The sequence below is a fragment of the Bombus vosnesenskii genome, unplaced genomic scaffold (assembly GCF_011952255.1).
Source record: "Bombus vosnesenskii isolate JDL3184/JDL3185 unplaced genomic scaffold, Bvos_JDL3184-5_v1.1 scf7180000013263, whole genome shotgun sequence".
Lineage (NCBI taxonomy): Eukaryota > Metazoa > Arthropoda > Insecta > Hymenoptera > Apidae > Bombus > Bombus vosnesenskii.
In genome coordinates, this window is record NW_022882923.1 from 8,018,072 (window position 1) to 8,033,496 (window position 15,425).

At 41.9% G+C, this 15,425-nt stretch overlaps 3 protein-coding genes across 6 annotated transcripts; 2 read left to right on the plus strand and 1 right to left on the minus strand.

Moving 5' to 3' along the window:
• The first annotated feature begins 183 nt into the window (after window positions 1-183).
• Window positions 184-3,396, plus strand: LOC117233616. Its single transcript, XM_033494093.1, has 2 exons — window positions 184-735; window positions 1,710-3,396. The coding sequence occupies exons 1-2, from the start codon at window positions 613-615 to the stop codon at window positions 3,249-3,251; spliced, it is 1,665 nt and encodes a 554-aa protein (XP_033349984.1). The 5' UTR covers window positions 184-612; the 3' UTR covers window positions 3,252-3,396.
• Window positions 3,397-4,445: 1,049 nt separating this feature from the next.
• On the plus strand, window positions 4,446-10,990 carry LOC117231837 (centrosomal protein of 162 kDa-like). Of its 3 annotated transcripts, none has more exons than XM_033490697.1 (6): window positions 4,446-4,667; window positions 4,872-5,147; window positions 5,239-5,338; window positions 5,405-8,943; window positions 9,197-9,337; window positions 9,447-10,990. In XM_033490697.1, exons 1-6 carry the CDS (start codon window positions 4,629-4,631, stop codon window positions 9,669-9,671), a joined length of 4,320 nt encoding a protein of 1,439 aa, XP_033346588.1. In that variant the 5' UTR covers window positions 4,446-4,628; the 3' UTR covers window positions 9,672-10,990. The 3 variants fall into 3 exon arrangements, with proteins under 3 accessions (XP_033346588.1, XP_033346580.1, XP_033346570.1); XM_033490689.1 differs by having other exon boundaries at window positions 5,405-8,931; window positions 9,197-9,358; XM_033490679.1 differs by having other exon boundaries at window positions 4,447-4,667; window positions 9,197-9,358.
• A 138-nt stretch (window positions 10,991-11,128) lies between these two features.
• LOC117231854 (zinc finger CCCH domain-containing protein 13-like) lies at window positions 11,129-14,906 on the minus strand. 2 transcript variants are annotated; one of them, XM_033490718.1, is made up of 4 exons: window positions 14,742-14,906; window positions 13,291-14,496; window positions 11,500-13,197; window positions 11,129-11,402 (listed from the first exon to the last, which is right to left on the minus strand). In XM_033490718.1, the coding sequence occupies exons 1-4, from the start codon at window positions 14,903-14,905 to the stop codon at window positions 11,363-11,365; spliced, it is 3,108 nt and encodes a 1,035-aa protein (XP_033346609.1). In that variant the 5' UTR covers window position 14,906; the 3' UTR covers window positions 11,129-11,362. The 2 variants fall into 2 exon arrangements, with proteins under 2 accessions (XP_033346609.1, XP_033346601.1); XM_033490710.1 differs by having other exon boundaries at window positions 11,500-14,496.
• Window positions 14,907-15,425: the final 519 nt, after the last annotated feature.

Below are 15,425 nucleotides of genomic sequence, written 5' to 3' on the forward strand. Positions count from 1 at the left end.
GCTCGTCGAAAGGTTAGAACGCAGTTTGGTGGTGCGACGTTACCGACACGTAGGTCGTGCCCCGTGTAATACGTGTATACCGAAAGCCGCGACAGATGTCAGTAAGCTACGATTCGTCGACGAAAAAGGCGAACTCCGTTTGCCCGACTTCTGTGGGTGGTGGATCGATTGAAATTGATCTGCTCTGTGGAGCGAGCGGAGAGAGAGAGCAATAAACGGATCCTGTCGTTCAATCCTAGGAGCGCGGTGATACCGTGGTGACAGGCATCGAGGGAGAAGTCAGGTGATTTTTCGTCCGCCGGTAGAAGGTTTTGAGAGGCGGTACCGGTCGATCACAACTTGTCGTCGAGTTAGCAGCACTTGTGAAGGTTCGCGTTTGCGCGAACCCCGACGGTGAAACGTGACGCAGAATTGTACGCTGGCGGCGGTTGGGCCGCAGAAGAAAGTTCGCGCTCTGCGGGGCTTTTGGGGATTACCCGCGAAGCGCGGTCACAGGGTGCCGCGAAAGCTCTCCTTGAGGCGATCACGACAAGGATAGAAGAGGCACGCACGCGGCTCCTCACTCGCCACTCACGACATTCTCCCGGACAAATTAATTCTCCCTATACCGTTATGGAGACCCTCGAATCTAGTCGCGTCTGCCGCCTTTGCGGCAAGCAATCCGGTATCTCGATTAATATTTTTGACAAGAATGAGAACCACGTGAAGAAAATCAACGCCATTCTCCCGATCATGGTACGTGTCATATCACTCTTCTCCCTTCTACACTCGTATCGTTTCGTTATGAATTTCACGTGTACCGTGTAAGTATGTATGTACTTGGCTGCTCTTTCCTGACATCATTCACGCCCCCTCCTAAACCACCTTTTTGCCACAAAATCTATTATCAAAACGCAACGATGTTTCCTTTTAATAAAAATTCATTCGTGTACCAGATCCGCGTATTTTTGCACGTATCTTTGTAACTGGTTGTATCACGTTTACCAAAAGTTGAAACTTTTCCGTAAATAGGTTTATTGGTTGTATTTATGATACTAAAAGTGAGGTTATTGTTACTTCGCGCCAATGAGCCTCATAAACACTTTTAACGTATTGCATAACTTTAAATCGTAATCGTTTCTTTTAACTCGTTATTATCGATAAAATCGCGAGTTTAAAGCGAACTATTTCCAAGTAGAATTTCTCTTAGATATGGAAAATAGGGAATATTCCGTCGTGGAAACGAACATTGCTTTAGAGTTTCGTCTCTATTAGCTTCTGCTGTTAGTTAGGAGAGTACGTGATAATTTAAGAGAATTAAATATAATATATATTTAGAACTTTGTATAAATACATGTAACTCGTATTCCAACGATATTAACGGGAATATTATTGTGTAAATAGAAAGAAAGATACCGTACACGCGTTGTTGGGATCGAAATATTGTTTTATTATATAACCTGTTTTCTTTTTTTCAATAGAAAACGCAACTAATCACATTTAAAAACGTTGTCTTACGTTTCGTTCCAACAATGTTATGCAGTTTTTTTGCCATTTTTACTTCGTGCAAAACGTTTTTATGTGTGGAACGTGGATCCCTTGAATTTCTCGCCCTTTAACTTCCTCCGCGTATTTGTAGAGCACGTGTAGTGTGTCCCCACCTCGTATCCTATAAGCGACCACGTGAACTTAACAAACACTGGCATTCGCATCGGCTGTGTATCCTGCAGGTGCACGAAATGGACCTGTTGCCGAAGCACATGTGTCATCGGTGCAGTTACAAGCTAGAGGAGTTTCACAAATTCTACATGGACTGTCTGAAGACAGACGCGGGTTTGAAGAATCAGTTATCATGGATGCGAAAGGAGGACTCGAAGGAGAGTGTCGGTGTGCCGATGGTGCACATAGAGAACATCAAGATCAAAGTAGAGCCACCGGATTACGACCTGTACGACGATAACGACTACATAAATTCGATGAGTTCGGTAACTTATCCGGTGAACAGTGTCCGATCCGATAATATTCCAGATCCTATAACGTATACTTCGTACGCGCGTTGCGGTTGTTACTGTGATAAAGCGGACCAAAGTAATCAAACTGTACCTACGAACTATGGCAACGAAATATCGAGATGTAGTGGAATAAACGCCATGAGGCAGGACAACGACGGCTGCGCTAACGTATCGCCAGCTGTCCAGCAGGGGAATTTGTCGGCGCATCGAGCACTCAGGGAACGATCGAATTTAGTTAAGCTTGTCAACGAGGTTAAAGATTCGCGAAGAACTACTTTTTCGAATTTCAGTCCATCGACGGATAAATCTAGTAGCGGGAAGAAAGAAACTTCGAAAGACGCGATAGTTCGTAATTTGAGGCCTAGAAAAGGTTCTGTAGATTACGCGGGAATTAGGAAAAAGCTTTCCACTCGCTCGTCATTGAACAATGAGAATGGGTCAACGATCGTGGAGACAAAATTCGACGTGTCGCAGATTAAGATTGAGAAATTCGATTTCGAAGGACGCGTCTTAAGACCGAGAAAAGGGACCATTGATTATAGAGAACCAATACGGAAATATTCTAGATCCGCGAATAAGAACCAAAGATCGCAAAGTGATCAACATGGAGCGGATAAGACGAAAGTTTGGAATATTGCAAGCAAATTAAAATTACCGTTGAAAAAGATGTCGAAACAAATGCGAAATAAAGTAAAGTCAGATATAAAGACGGAACAGCTGTCAGATCTCGAGGATCTGGTACTGGACGGATCGGTATCGGCCGCTATGTTATCCCTAACCGATGAGATTGATGCACTGCCTAACAATTACAATGTAAACGTACGAAACGATAGAGTTAATTGCGATGTACGAGTAAACCGTGCGCAGCATACCGATAATTTTAGTATAGCAAATTGGAACCCATTGCGAAATCTATCCAAGGATAAATTCAAGTCGGGGAAAGTCGGTTTGCATCGGATCGGAGGGATAAATTATTCGACGAGATATTTGAGAAGTCAAGACGTTTGTCTGAGAAATGGTAAGATACGAAAACCCGATAGCACGAATGTGTCGATTAAGAAATTGCGAAGAAGTTTTCGAAATTTTATGCACAGAAATAAAACATCTGGTAAAGCTTTAATGAAGGCAATCGGAGGTAGTGTCACAAGCAAAATGTCCGCCGCGATGAAAGTGCTAGATATCAAGCACTACTGCGACGAATGTAACACGAGTTTCGCTAACAAAGAATTATTCAAACTGCACGTGTGCTATGGACATTGATCATTTTACGAAATCGCCGGTAACGTGACATCGCGTAAATTTTTATTTTTTAAGCCTTGAGCAGTCAGTCGCGTTACTTGTATTCGTACCAATACGGCCATGATTACATAGATTTTGTTGATAATTAATCATACATACATACATACATACATACATACATACAAAGTATATGCATACTTTTTTTTTTTTTTAATCTTCTAGGGAAGAACATGTACCTATGAAATTATTTTGAGCATACGCTATTGATACGTTAATATTGTAATACTATTTTTATGAGCGAAAATGTATACAGTATAAATAATGGTCGATTGTTGATAGGGAAAAAGTAATATAAGGCAATGTTGCGATGTACGCTTAAGAATTTATGTAGATAAAGGATTCACGGATCGCCTTCGTATTTTAAAATAAGATGATATATTATGTGTATATATGTATATCTTTTCATATAGAATATATCATATATGTATATCTTTTCATATAGAATATATCATATATGTATATCTTTTCATATAGAATATATCATATATGATCGATATTTCATATAGAATATATATATATATATATACACACACACACACACACATATATATATTTTAACAGATATTAGATATTCATATACACGAAATTGTGATATATAGTTGAAAAGATGTTAGGTTTGTATTCATCTTGTATGTAATTAACTCATCTCTTTTTTTATTTCACGTCTTGCTCTTATAGTGTAATAAATGCCAGTTTTCGTAATCGTTAACATCGATCGAACGAATATGTACGAACGAACATAAACGAATATGTTATTTGCGTTACGATCGACAACGTGATACTGTTGATACTGTTACGAAGAACGATGATTGTTGGATTTGCGCGGAATAATCGTGGATAATGTTTAACGCTTTCTACATTAAAAATGTTATTAAACTTTGATTCTATTATTCATTGTTATTGGATATTAAATGCACTCGTCATCCCTTTGTACAGAATTCTTTATTAAATAAGAAATGTTCTCTACAACTGTCTAACAATTTTAACGATTAAAAAGTTGCAATCGTTGCACAACAATAAAAAAGAAATAAATTCTAAATAGAGAGCAGTAATAAAACGTATTTTCCTATTAATTGCTACCCTGTTATCTCCTTTAACTATTTATTTCATTGTATAATCGTTGCATATTTATCCTCTCTCTCTCTCTCTCTCTTTTTGACGTTTTGAAATTTAAAAAGTACTTTACGTTATTGGATAGGTGAGGTCGCTACGAGACGACCATCGAGCGAGTTAAAATTATCAAACAAACAAAAAGTACGCCAAGTGTCAAACGACTTCGAAAAGATGATTTATTATTTGGATTACATTCTTCAGAGGTGTTATTAGTGAAAAATCCGAATGTCTTCGAACCCTCAAAAGTCCCCTCGTTATGAGGATGTAAGTGTTTAGAATACTTCTCTGTAGTTATGTTAACCTATTTTACTTTCCAAAAGACGTTTTACGGTTTAGTCGTTTTTGGATGATTTATCGGTAAATTCGTGCCAGTTAATGTAATATATTCAAACTAAGAGATTGAAATACGTCAAGTTTTGTGTCTACTTGCATTAATTAAGATCGTATGCATTTTTAATTCATCAACAGTTGATCTCGACCGAAGATGATACTCTGGGTACGTCCATTAGCCTTAGCGTAGGTGAAAATTCAATTAGAATAAAGGAAAAATCCAAGGTGGTTGTTAAAAGATCAGAGCCGGAAGATAAGCACGAAGAGGAGAAATGGTGGTTGAAGAAGCCAGATACTTGGCTGGATATTTCTCGTGCTGTTCCAATAGATGTGAAAACGAAGCAATCTCCATCCCCTTCACCGGATGTTAGTTCCTCGATGAAAGAATTTCTTGAAAAGGAGAAGATGTGCAAGGTAATTACGGTTATCGTATCGATCGTAGAATACATATCTAAGTAACCAATAAGATGTATTTATCTATAATTTGTTCCTTTATTCTGCATAGGCTATGCATAAGAGCGAAGTCGAGACGAAAGACAGGGATGATACTTTGTGCGACATTCTGGCTTCTGCTGCGTTCGATAAATATCCCTCTGATTTTGAAAGTAAGTAAGAATTTTTGTACAAGTTTCTTAGCGCAGCTGAATTAGAATTTTCTTTGTTTCGTGCAGATGCAACCGACGAGGATATAGGTAGTATTTTAGAAGAAATGAGTAAGATAGCTGGGGCTCTTAGTCCTAATTCAGCTACGGATCGTTCAAAGTCTCGCCAAAACTCTGCCAAAAATCCTACAGAGGAGGAGAAATCGGTGGAAGAATTATTAGAGGAGGCTGAGAAACTCGTAAGAAAAAATAGTAATAGTCTATCTAAAAGCGGATCAAAATCTGATACTTTAGTACCTGAGAATATTCCGGAAGATATAGAAAGCTTTAGCAGGGTTAGACAATTAGAAGCTGATATATTTCAACTAATAGAGGAGGAGGTGCACAAAGAGACTGAGAAAATCAAAAAGAGTCCAAAGAATGAAAAGAAGAGAGACGGTAGTCCTGGATTTGAGGTTATATACGAAAATTTGAATGGTCTGAAAGCTCCGAAATCTTTAGAACTTCAGAGAAGAAAATTTGAAGAGCAGAAAGTAGAGGTGTCGAGCAGTTCTGATTTAGACGATCCTATTGAAAGACATTCCAAGTCGGAAGAATTAAAGAGTACAAGAAAACTGGAGTCGGATAAGGATAACTTGCAAAAAGAAATAACGGACGTAGATAAGGATTTTTTTGAAGATTTGCTGAGAAAGTCGAAGGAAAAAGCAGAGGGTGGTGGTATGTCGGGTAGTTCAAGTTTTGGACAGGAAGATTTTTCCCATTTTTTGAAACTCTTGCAAGGACAGTCTAATAAAAAGGAACAAGAATCAAAGCAGTCCAATTCAAAGCCTACAGACGGAAAATTATGTATGTTGGATGGGGAAACCACGAATGACAAAAGTCCTGAATTTCCCGAGAAGGAAATTTCCGATATATTGGAGAAGGAACTACCTCGGACAAATGAAATTATCGGAACGGACACGAGCGACCATAGTGGTGAACAAAAACAATCTGAGAACGTTAATAATAGCGGTAAGAATGAATGTGAGGAAGTATCTGAGAGAACGGATCAAGTATCTCCTAGAAACGTAGCTGTGACAAAGGACGACAAAAAAGCGTTGAATTCTAAGGAAGAACTATATACCGTTGATCTGACACCGAGATTAGAATTATTCGCGGATGCAATCCCGAAGTTATTAGCCGAAAAGTCGACGGAAGATACAACGCAACAAAGCAAAGAACCCACAGACGAATCAAAAGCAGCCGTACATAAAACGATCTCAAGTTCCGAGATTAAATTTAACGTTAATGTTCCAAGTTGTGAACGTAGCAGTGTAGAACGCAAAGCCACTCATCCGTTTAGCGCGTCGAGTAATAAAACGCAAAAGAAAGAATTAAAGTTTTCCAAGTGTAAGAGTTACGACCAGATTTGTAAGCCATTGTCATCTAGAAGTTCTGTAGAAAATCTAAGAGTAAGCAAACCTTCGGATGCAGCGAAGAAACCTAGCAACACCTTGATCGGACGATCGCCAACGTTGAAGCCAAAATTGCAGCCTACGGTTAAACCGATCACGAAAATTCCGCCCAAGACCAAGGCCATAACTTCAAAGCCAAAGAAAAATTCCGTTAAGACTGGTTCCAATCTCACTTTGTCTTCCACGTACAAATCGTACCAAGCTACTAAATCGCCGGACAGTCAGACAAAGACGATGGCCGGCGGTGACACGAAGCAACATGTAACAAAAACAAATTGGGAATTATTATGTCGCGAAGAAAGGCATAAGAACGGTCTTTTGAAACAGCAGCTGGAGTCAGAAGTGAAAATGCACAAGAATCAAATGGACAGTATGCGCGTATCGTTCGAGGAAGAACTGTTCGCGTTAAAGAAGCAGAACATGGTTCTAAAGGCGAAGGTAGACGAGCTTTCGTTAAACGAGAAACGTTCGGAATCACAGCCAAAGAAAGACACGAAGATCGTGCTTCTGGAAAAGGAACTGGAGAGGCAAGAGGATTTAATTCGGGCTTATGAAAGGGAAAACAAAAAGTTGATGCAAGGTACGAAGGAAATGCAAGAAGAAATGAAACAGCTGCAAAAGCAAAAGAGTACAGCATTAGAATCTGGTAAGATACAGGAACTTGCGGATAGAGTTAAGGATCTCGAGGAAGAGACCGTGAAACTGAATCTCGAAGTCTCCGAGCTGCGAGATAAGAACGCAGACTACGCCTTGAAAAACGAAGATCTGATTCAACAGAATAGTCTTTTGAACGACGAATTGGAGATGTTTAAGGAACAGTTGAGAACGAAGAATGACTTTATCACGGATCGATTACAAGCAATGACCACGGCAGAGCTGCAACTGAAGAAGCAAGTGGAGGACTTGACGGTAAAACTAAGCTCTAAAACGGAACAATTACGAATAGCGAAGCAAGAGTTGGACAAGATGCAACAAAACGTTCTGCCGTTGGAGAAAGAATTGTTAGAATTAAGAGTGAAGGAAGGTAATTTGCTGGAGAAATTGCAAATATCTAAGAGTCATGTGGAACGTGAGAAACAGTTAACACAGAAACTGAAGGACCAAGTGATTCTCGATAGTAAAAAGATCACGGACTTGAACAGACAAGTTCGTGAAATGGAGAGGATACTTAAGAGGAAGAATCCTGATTCGGTATCTGCTCTAATATTGACCGCGAATTCTGAACAGGAAAAGGTCGGCGCCGAGAAGGTTAAGCTGTTAGAAGATAGGATCGCGAGCCTGGAAAATGAAATTAAAGCGAAAGATGATTTAGCTCAAGAGAAAATGGTGGAATTCCAGAGGAAGTTCTCGGATATGAGGGAGAAGTATACTAGTCAAGTAATGGAATTGGACGGCAAACTGTTGGAGGCTAACGCGAAGAATCGTAAGATATGCAATGATATGTTTACGCAGACAGCATCGAAACCTGTAGAGAACAAGAGTGTGGAGACTATTAGGAAGGAGGAGAGGGCAGGCTCGTTCGACAAGGAAGATGTAGGGAAGAAAGACATTGGAAAATCTTCTGCGAAAGGTAGTTTGAAATGTCAGAATTCTAAAGAGGACGCTTATCTGATGGCCACGATACGTGGATTGAAACTGGAACTCGCGAACAAAGATAAAACGATTTCGAAGCTGACGAAAGAATTGCAAGATTTACAAAAGACGAACGCAAGACTGCAGAAGGAGAGAGAGAAGTTGTTGAACGATAGGAGATCCGTGAAGACTATGAACTTTGAGAGGAATCGCGGCATGGTATCGTCGGATTCCAAGTTGCTGACTTTGAGGTGTATCGAAGGGAACGATCAGAATTCGAACGTCTACCAAAATGGCCACGTGTCCGACACAAACGCTCAACGATTGTCCGCTTCCGTACAAAAGCTTTACGATCCGATGCAGTACACCGAGAACGGAGATAGTAATCTGGTGAAGAGATTGGCCGATGAGAATGATATTCTGAAAGAGGAACTAAGCAAGATGAACAAGGATTTCATGGCTTTGAAGAACAAACGGCTTCACGATCTGAATCTCTTGCAAGAGGAACATGAACGCGAGATGGCCTCTTTGTTGAAGGAGTATAGCGTGAAATTCGGAGATTCTAAAGTGGTAAAGTTACAGGTTCGTAGTATTACGTGCAGTGTTTATTTCGCTTTCTCGTTTATTTATTAGTAGAGTGCGAATATTTGTCGGTGGAAGATTCGCCTACTAAACATTAGAGGCATGTTCGTCGTGTGTATTTTTTAGCTTGCGATAAATGCGTAAAAGTCCGTAGTCTACCCGTTAGATCAGCATGATAAAGCGTTTGCACGTAGTACTCTCGTCACCTTTCTGCGACCAATCTGATCGATAAAAGCTCTGTTTCTGTCAACAGGGCCAGATAAATACTCAAGTGGCTGTGATATCTCACTTGAAGCAGCAAATTGAGAAGCTTAGAGACTACAAGGAACAGGTGATTGTTCTGCAGGCTGAACGGCAGCATTTGGAGACTAAAGTGAAAACGTTGAATGAAAAAGTGAAGTACTTATCAACACCGGTATGTAATAAGAGATAGGCGTTGCACAGCATTCGTTTTATGCATCTCTTTGCGATCTAATCTGTTTATCTAATCTACTCTGTTTCAGAGTACAGAACAGCTGCAGCTGTTGCAGGATAAGATAACGATTCTCCAACAACGACACGAAAGCCGCGAGATGACGTTGCAGAGTTTAGTGCGCGATTTGCTAAGAAATAGAACCCAGTGCAAAGACTGTAAAAACGAGAAGGGTAAAAATCGACAATTGTGCTATTTCCGACAAGAGCTTGACCATATTCTTGGAATGCTTCAAGAGATCGCCAATGTTCATTGATTCTAGATGAACTAGATTAGATATGCGCGTAAAGTGGTGCTGATGAAATATCGAGAAATCGACGGATTGCAATTTCTCGATTCGATATCGGGCATTGTGATAATTCGCATGTTCGTATCTGTACTGAAACGAATCATAGGTATCTGTTAGGAGAAGCTATCACGTTGTTAGGCACTTTATACATATGTGAGCGAAAGTACAGCCAAAAAGGTTTGGTCGGTGCTTTTTTTTATCGACCTTGCCAGGAACGCGACACGATCAGTTGTTCGTGATCGCGTCTGCAATATATTTAGTTATTCTTGCGTCACAAGATACGGATATTTAGTGAAATCATATCGATCCTGGGGAAGCTCGCGCGTAATGATCGACTGCGATCACTGCCAAAGTTAGAGGAAGAAAAACGAAAAGGAAAGGAAGGAAGGAAGGAAGGAAGGAAGGAAGAAAGAGAGACGGACAAATAACGAAGTTACAGTTTTATCGTAACTTCTCGTCGACGTTCCTTCTTGCCATTGTGCGTGTATTACGCATGGACAACGTCCACAGTCGGAGTAATAAAACTAATAGTGAAATATCAAATGAGAACATAGAGATATTTTGATCTATATTTACTAAAAGCAGACTTTTTATTTATTTAATAACGTAGGTAGTAACGATTGTTGAGGAAAGAAAAGAACCTGTGACTGCTTCCAATTGGGAACTAGCTTTAGCCTTCTATTTGTCGTCGTTCTGGAATTCGAATAAATAGACCATATAAACATAGGGGAAACGTCTTGGGAAAACAAGAGATCTCTTCCAAAGTCGCATAGAAGTTAATTTTTTACACGAGGCTTTTTCAGGATATGCCAAGCGTCTTATTGAATCGTTCGAATAATTGTATTTATTTCCTATTTATATTCACACTCGTTCTTCGCCATCAACGAATCCATCTATAATCGAGTCGTCCACTTGTATAGTACGTATATTTATATACACTTTAGAAATATTCATTAAACGTTTTAGCAATCACAGTTGACACTCTATGCTCTCGCGACTAACTAAGCACACGCATATCGCACAAATTCGACGTGTCCTAGACGTAACGATGTTAAACGACTTTGTTACAGGATGATCGTAGAATACAATTGTTTGCTTTTGTCTGTTTTGTACCTGTTTTTATCAAATTGTTATAATTACACTGAGTACTACGGTTACTTCTTCAAGACTGGATATTAATGTGAAATATAATGTGAAAATCACTGAATTTTTTTATAATTACTTCTAAGCCGTAATGTACAAACCATGAGATTATGACTTTAATAAATCACTTCTCTTCTCTTTGACTTTTCTCTACTCGATATTTTTACTTTTTAACTTAACATTTTGTGTAGTACGATGTATGCTTGTGCTACTGTACGGTATGTGTGCGATGTGCGATGGGAGAGCCGTTTCAGGAAAATATTCATAGCGAGTACACGATGTTTGACTTTCATTTGACCAGTTTATTCAGATAAAATATATCTTTTTAAATACATGCGACAAATTTCTGTCTCTACGCAGGTTACTTTTATCAGCTGTACACCAATATACAGTTTTTTCGTTAAGTACATAGCAAGTAGATGGTATAGTATAGTGGAAGAAAAAATTACACTAGAACAATGACTAAAAGCAGGTGTTGGAAGTAGCGGATCGTTGTTTTTCCTTAGGATAAGAGTCTACCATATAGTAAATTGCGGTCCCTGTCTCACCAAGTTTCTGTAATAAACGGTCGTATTCTATTAATATCATTAATATATATTTCTGTTTTAATTAGGCTACCGATACAAACGATACAGATACGGTATTTGCTTACCTAATGAAAGAGCGTTTCCCGTAGAAAATGGATAATCCGTACATCGTACAAAGTCCAATTGTGAGTGCCTGACGGATAATTTCAAATGTAAACGTGTAATTCACGGAGTTTCGTTGTTTTAGGAAGTCCGTGGCGCCTAAAATGTTCATCCTGGGCATGAAATCATTGCCGCGTGCTTGACTTTTCTCTCGTACCGTTAAGGAACGTGTATTGGCGGGGATCCTCGAAATCCGTTGTTGAGATCGGTCTCTTCTTCGAACAACGGTTGAATCTTGGATCGATTGGCTTCGAGAACGAGAATCTCTATCCGCAGAGCGAATATCCCTTTCCACGGAGCGAGATCGTCCGATATCGTTTATAGATCTATCTGGAGAAATTGCCAGGGCTTTGTCAGCAAATCTTTGTCCCTTCTGGCTAGAGCGAATGTCATTTCCAAGACGAGCAAGCACAGTGCCGGTTTCTTGAGATCTATCGGTGTCGAGCGTCTGTCGTACCGAGCGTCTTGAGTTCAAGTCTCGCCGATCGATTCTCTGCCCTGTGAGACCACGTTCCACGAGTCGACGATCAGCTCTTTGTTTCATAAGTCGACGATCAGTTCCGGTTTCAACGCGGGTTCGAGATGCCATGGACGTGGATCGCCTCTCTACGGCCAGTCGTCGTCGATCAGCCCTTTGTTCAACGAGTCGTGCGTCGGTTCTTCGTTCCACGAGTTGCCGGTCAGCTCTAGCTTCTTCGCGACTTTGAGATTCGATAGACGCGGATCGTCTTTCCCTGTATCGTCGATCGATGTTTCTGGCTTCTTTGCGGAATCGAGATTCGACGGATGTGGATCGCCTTTTCACGACGAGTCGGTTAGTTCCTCGTTCCATATTTTGACGATCAGCTCTAGCTTCTTCGCGGTTTTGGGATTCGATAGACGCGGATCGTCTTTCCCTGTATCGTCGATCGATGGTTCTGGCTTCTGTGCGGAATCGAGATTCAACGGGTGTGGATCGCCTTTCCACGATGAGTCGGTCAGCCCTTTGTTCCATAAGTTGACGATCAGTTCTAGCTTCTTCACGGTTCTGGGATTCGATAGACGCGGATCGTCTTTCCCTGTGTCGTTGATCGGTGATTCTGGATTCTTTGCGGAATCGAGATTCAACGGGTGTGGATCGCCTTTCCACGACGAGTCGATCAGTCCTTTGTTCCGTGAGATATCGGTTAGTTCTTCGTTGCAATTTTTGTCGATCAGCTCTAGCTCCTTCACGATTTTGAGATTCGATAGAAGCGGATCGCCTTTCCCTGTGTCGTCGATCGATGGTTCTGGCTTCTTTGCGGAATCGAGATTCGACGGATGTGGATCGCCTTTCCACGACGAGTCGGTTAGTTCCTCGTTCCATAATTTGACGATCAGCTCTAGCTTCTTCGCGGTTCTGGGATTCGATAGACGCGGATCGCTTTTCCCTGTGTCGTCGATCGGTGGTTCTGGCTTCTGCGCGGAATCGAGATTCGACGGGCGTGGATCGCCTTTCCACGACGAGTCGGTCGACTCTTTGTTCCATGAGACGTCGGTTGGTTTCTCGTTCCATAAGTTGACGATCAGTTCTAGCTCCTTCACGATTCTGAGATTCGATAGACGCGGATCGCCTTTCCCTGTGTCGTCGATCGATGGTTCTGGCTTCTTTGCGGAATCGAGATTCGACGGGCGTGGATCGCCTTTTCACGACGAGTCGGTCAGCCCTTTGTTCCATAAGTTGACGATCAGCTCTAGCTTCTTCGCGGTTCTGGGATTCGATAGACGCGGATCGCCTTTCCCTGTGTCGTTGATCGGTGATTCTGGCTTCTTTGCGGATTCGAGATTCGACGGACGTGGATCGCCTTTCCACGACGAGTCGGTCGACTCTTTGTTCCATGAGACGTCGGTCGGTTCTTCGTTCCATGAGTCGACGTTCGGCTGTTCGGTCTGCGAGACGACGGTGAACCCTTTCTTCGCTAAGTCTACGATCTACACGTTGATGGACGACACGATTATCCCTCCGTTCCACGAGTCTGGGATCGGCTCTACCTTCTACACGGTTTTCAGATTCGACGGACGCAGATCGCCTTTCTGAGTTTCTTCTAGAATCCACGAATGACCGACGTTCTGATCTTCGATCGTTGGACAAAGCCCCAACTCGTCGTTCCTTTAAGTAATTGCTGGTAATTTCAGATGCCCTGACAGGCGAAGATTCACGTCGTTCGCGAGCCAAGTTCAGTCTGTTGTTTCTCTCTCGATCGAAATTGTCCACGGAACGTCTTAACGACGTAACGAAAGAACGTTGTCGTTCGTTTGTCCCCGCATTCGCACGACCATCCGATCGACTAACACTTTGTCGTTCGTCGGTCGTTTCGCGTTGTTCCATTCTGGTAAAAAATCTGCGATCTCGATGCAGTCTAGAGTCGCGTCTGATCGTCGTTTGGATACGATTTCGTCTATCCACGTTCCTCGGAGATGCTTGGTTCCTTTCTCGATGGGAATCGGCGGTAAAAGTCAGTCGTTCCATAGAGCGTACAAGGTTTTCACGTTCTTGGGAATCGATTACTCGCCTATTTACTTGACGACGCCTATCGGTGTCGGTAGACCTTTCGAGCAATCTTCGTTCAGCAAGATCCTGCGTAGTTCTGGAGTTGAGCGATCGAGCGATCTGCAGTCGGCTTGCAGAATCAGATACGCGTTTTGTACGATCTTGGATTCTATGTCTCGGTTCCGCGGTACGTCTAGAATCGTATTCGATATTGCTTCTCTGCCTGCCCTGTCTCTCCATTGTTCTCGCAAAGTCAGCTCGAGATTGAGACCGTATCCTGGAGGCACGATCCAAGCTTCGAGATCGGGACAGTCTGAGATCGGTTGGTACGAGGGAAATTCCGTAGTCTCTAGTTTGTTTGGTCGTCTTCGAAATCCTGGTCTGGTTTTGCTCGAAATTCGAGCAAGAAGGCATCTTGGTGAAAAGGCTCGAGTTCGGGCAGGCATCCACTCTGCGAGGAAAACGACAGATTTGGCGCAGTGTGTTTTACGATTCCAATAAGTTGGATGCTACGATCTACGATCGAAAATCGTAACAGACCGAATTCCAAGTTCTAAGATTCGAATAAACTAAATTTGAAATTTCTAATAAATTAAATTGCAAATCTAACAAGGTAAAAATCGAATGAGCTAACTTTTAAGACTCTAATACGATAAATCGCAGATTTTTCAAAAATTCTAGTAAGCGAAACTTTACTCGTGAGGAGCTTGATGTTTTAATTCGGGTCCCGCCAGGCTTCCTGCTCGGCCCTCCTTATCCCTGGAGACGAGACCTAGCGTCAGGCAGGCGAGGGATACCACCAGAAGGCCGACATACTGCCAAGCTCGTACCGGTAATGCAACGTACCTCGTACGCCGCATTCTTAACGTCGAAAGAAATTTTTCAACTTTAAAGAGGTTTCGAACGCTTATACTCGCGATTCCATCTACATCCTACTTACTTGACTCTCGTTTTCGTAGTAGCCGGTTTGTACTGCTGGTTCGTACGAACTTTTCGTTTGGAGCGGCCAGCGAAGTGTTCCTCGGAGGACTCCTCGTATTCTTCCTTAGAGAGCTCCAGAGAGCTACTGATGTCCTGTGCCCCGAGGAGCCGAGCTTTTATACTCGCAGAAATCCGCCACAATTCGATATCGGTGCAATTCAATGCTTATCAGCACCGACCACATGGGACCTCGTGGGACATGGGTATCCCGATAGGTGAAAATCACCGTGAATGAAATCGGGTCGAGAACTATTGCAGACGCCTCCGTAATTGGTTAACCATCTAGAAAATTGCGAGCCCGGACACCTGCGTGGTAGCTGATATATCGGTTACCCGGTTGCCTTGTGGCTGAGCTTCAAAGCAGTCGCTACATCGATCACCAACAGTTTGAATCTCTCT

Coding starts and splice junctions, on each gene's coding strand:
- LOC117233616 (XM_033494093.1), top strand. CDS start 613: ATGGAGACCCTCGAATCTAGTCGCGTCTGCCGCCTTTGCGGCAAGCAA. Junction 736..1,709: donor ACGCCATTCTCCCGATCATG/GTACGTGTCATA, acceptor TGTATCCTGCAG/GTGCACGAAATGGACCTGTT.
- LOC117231837 (XM_033490679.1), top strand. CDS start 4,629: ATGTCTTCGAACCCTCAAAAGTCCCCTCGTTATGAGGAT. Junction 5,148..5,238: donor AAAAGGAGAAGATGTGCAAG/GTAATTACGGTT, acceptor TATTCTGCATAG/GCTATGCATAAGAGCGAAGT. Junction 8,944..9,196: donor CTAAAGTGGTAAAGTTACAG/GTTCGTAGTATT, acceptor TTCTGTCAACAG/GGCCAGATAAATACTCAAGT.
- LOC117231854 (XM_033490710.1), bottom strand. CDS start 14,905: ATGCGGCGTACGAGGTACGTTGCATTACCGGTACGAGCTTGGCAGTAT. Junction 14,497..14,741: donor AAACATCAAGCTCCTCACGA/GTAAAGTTTCGC, acceptor TTTTCCTCGCAG/AGTGGATGCCTGCCCGAACT. Junction 11,403..11,499: donor GGGAAACGCTCTTTCATTAG/GTAAGCAAATAC, acceptor CGTTTATTACAG/AAACTTGGTGAGACAGGGAC.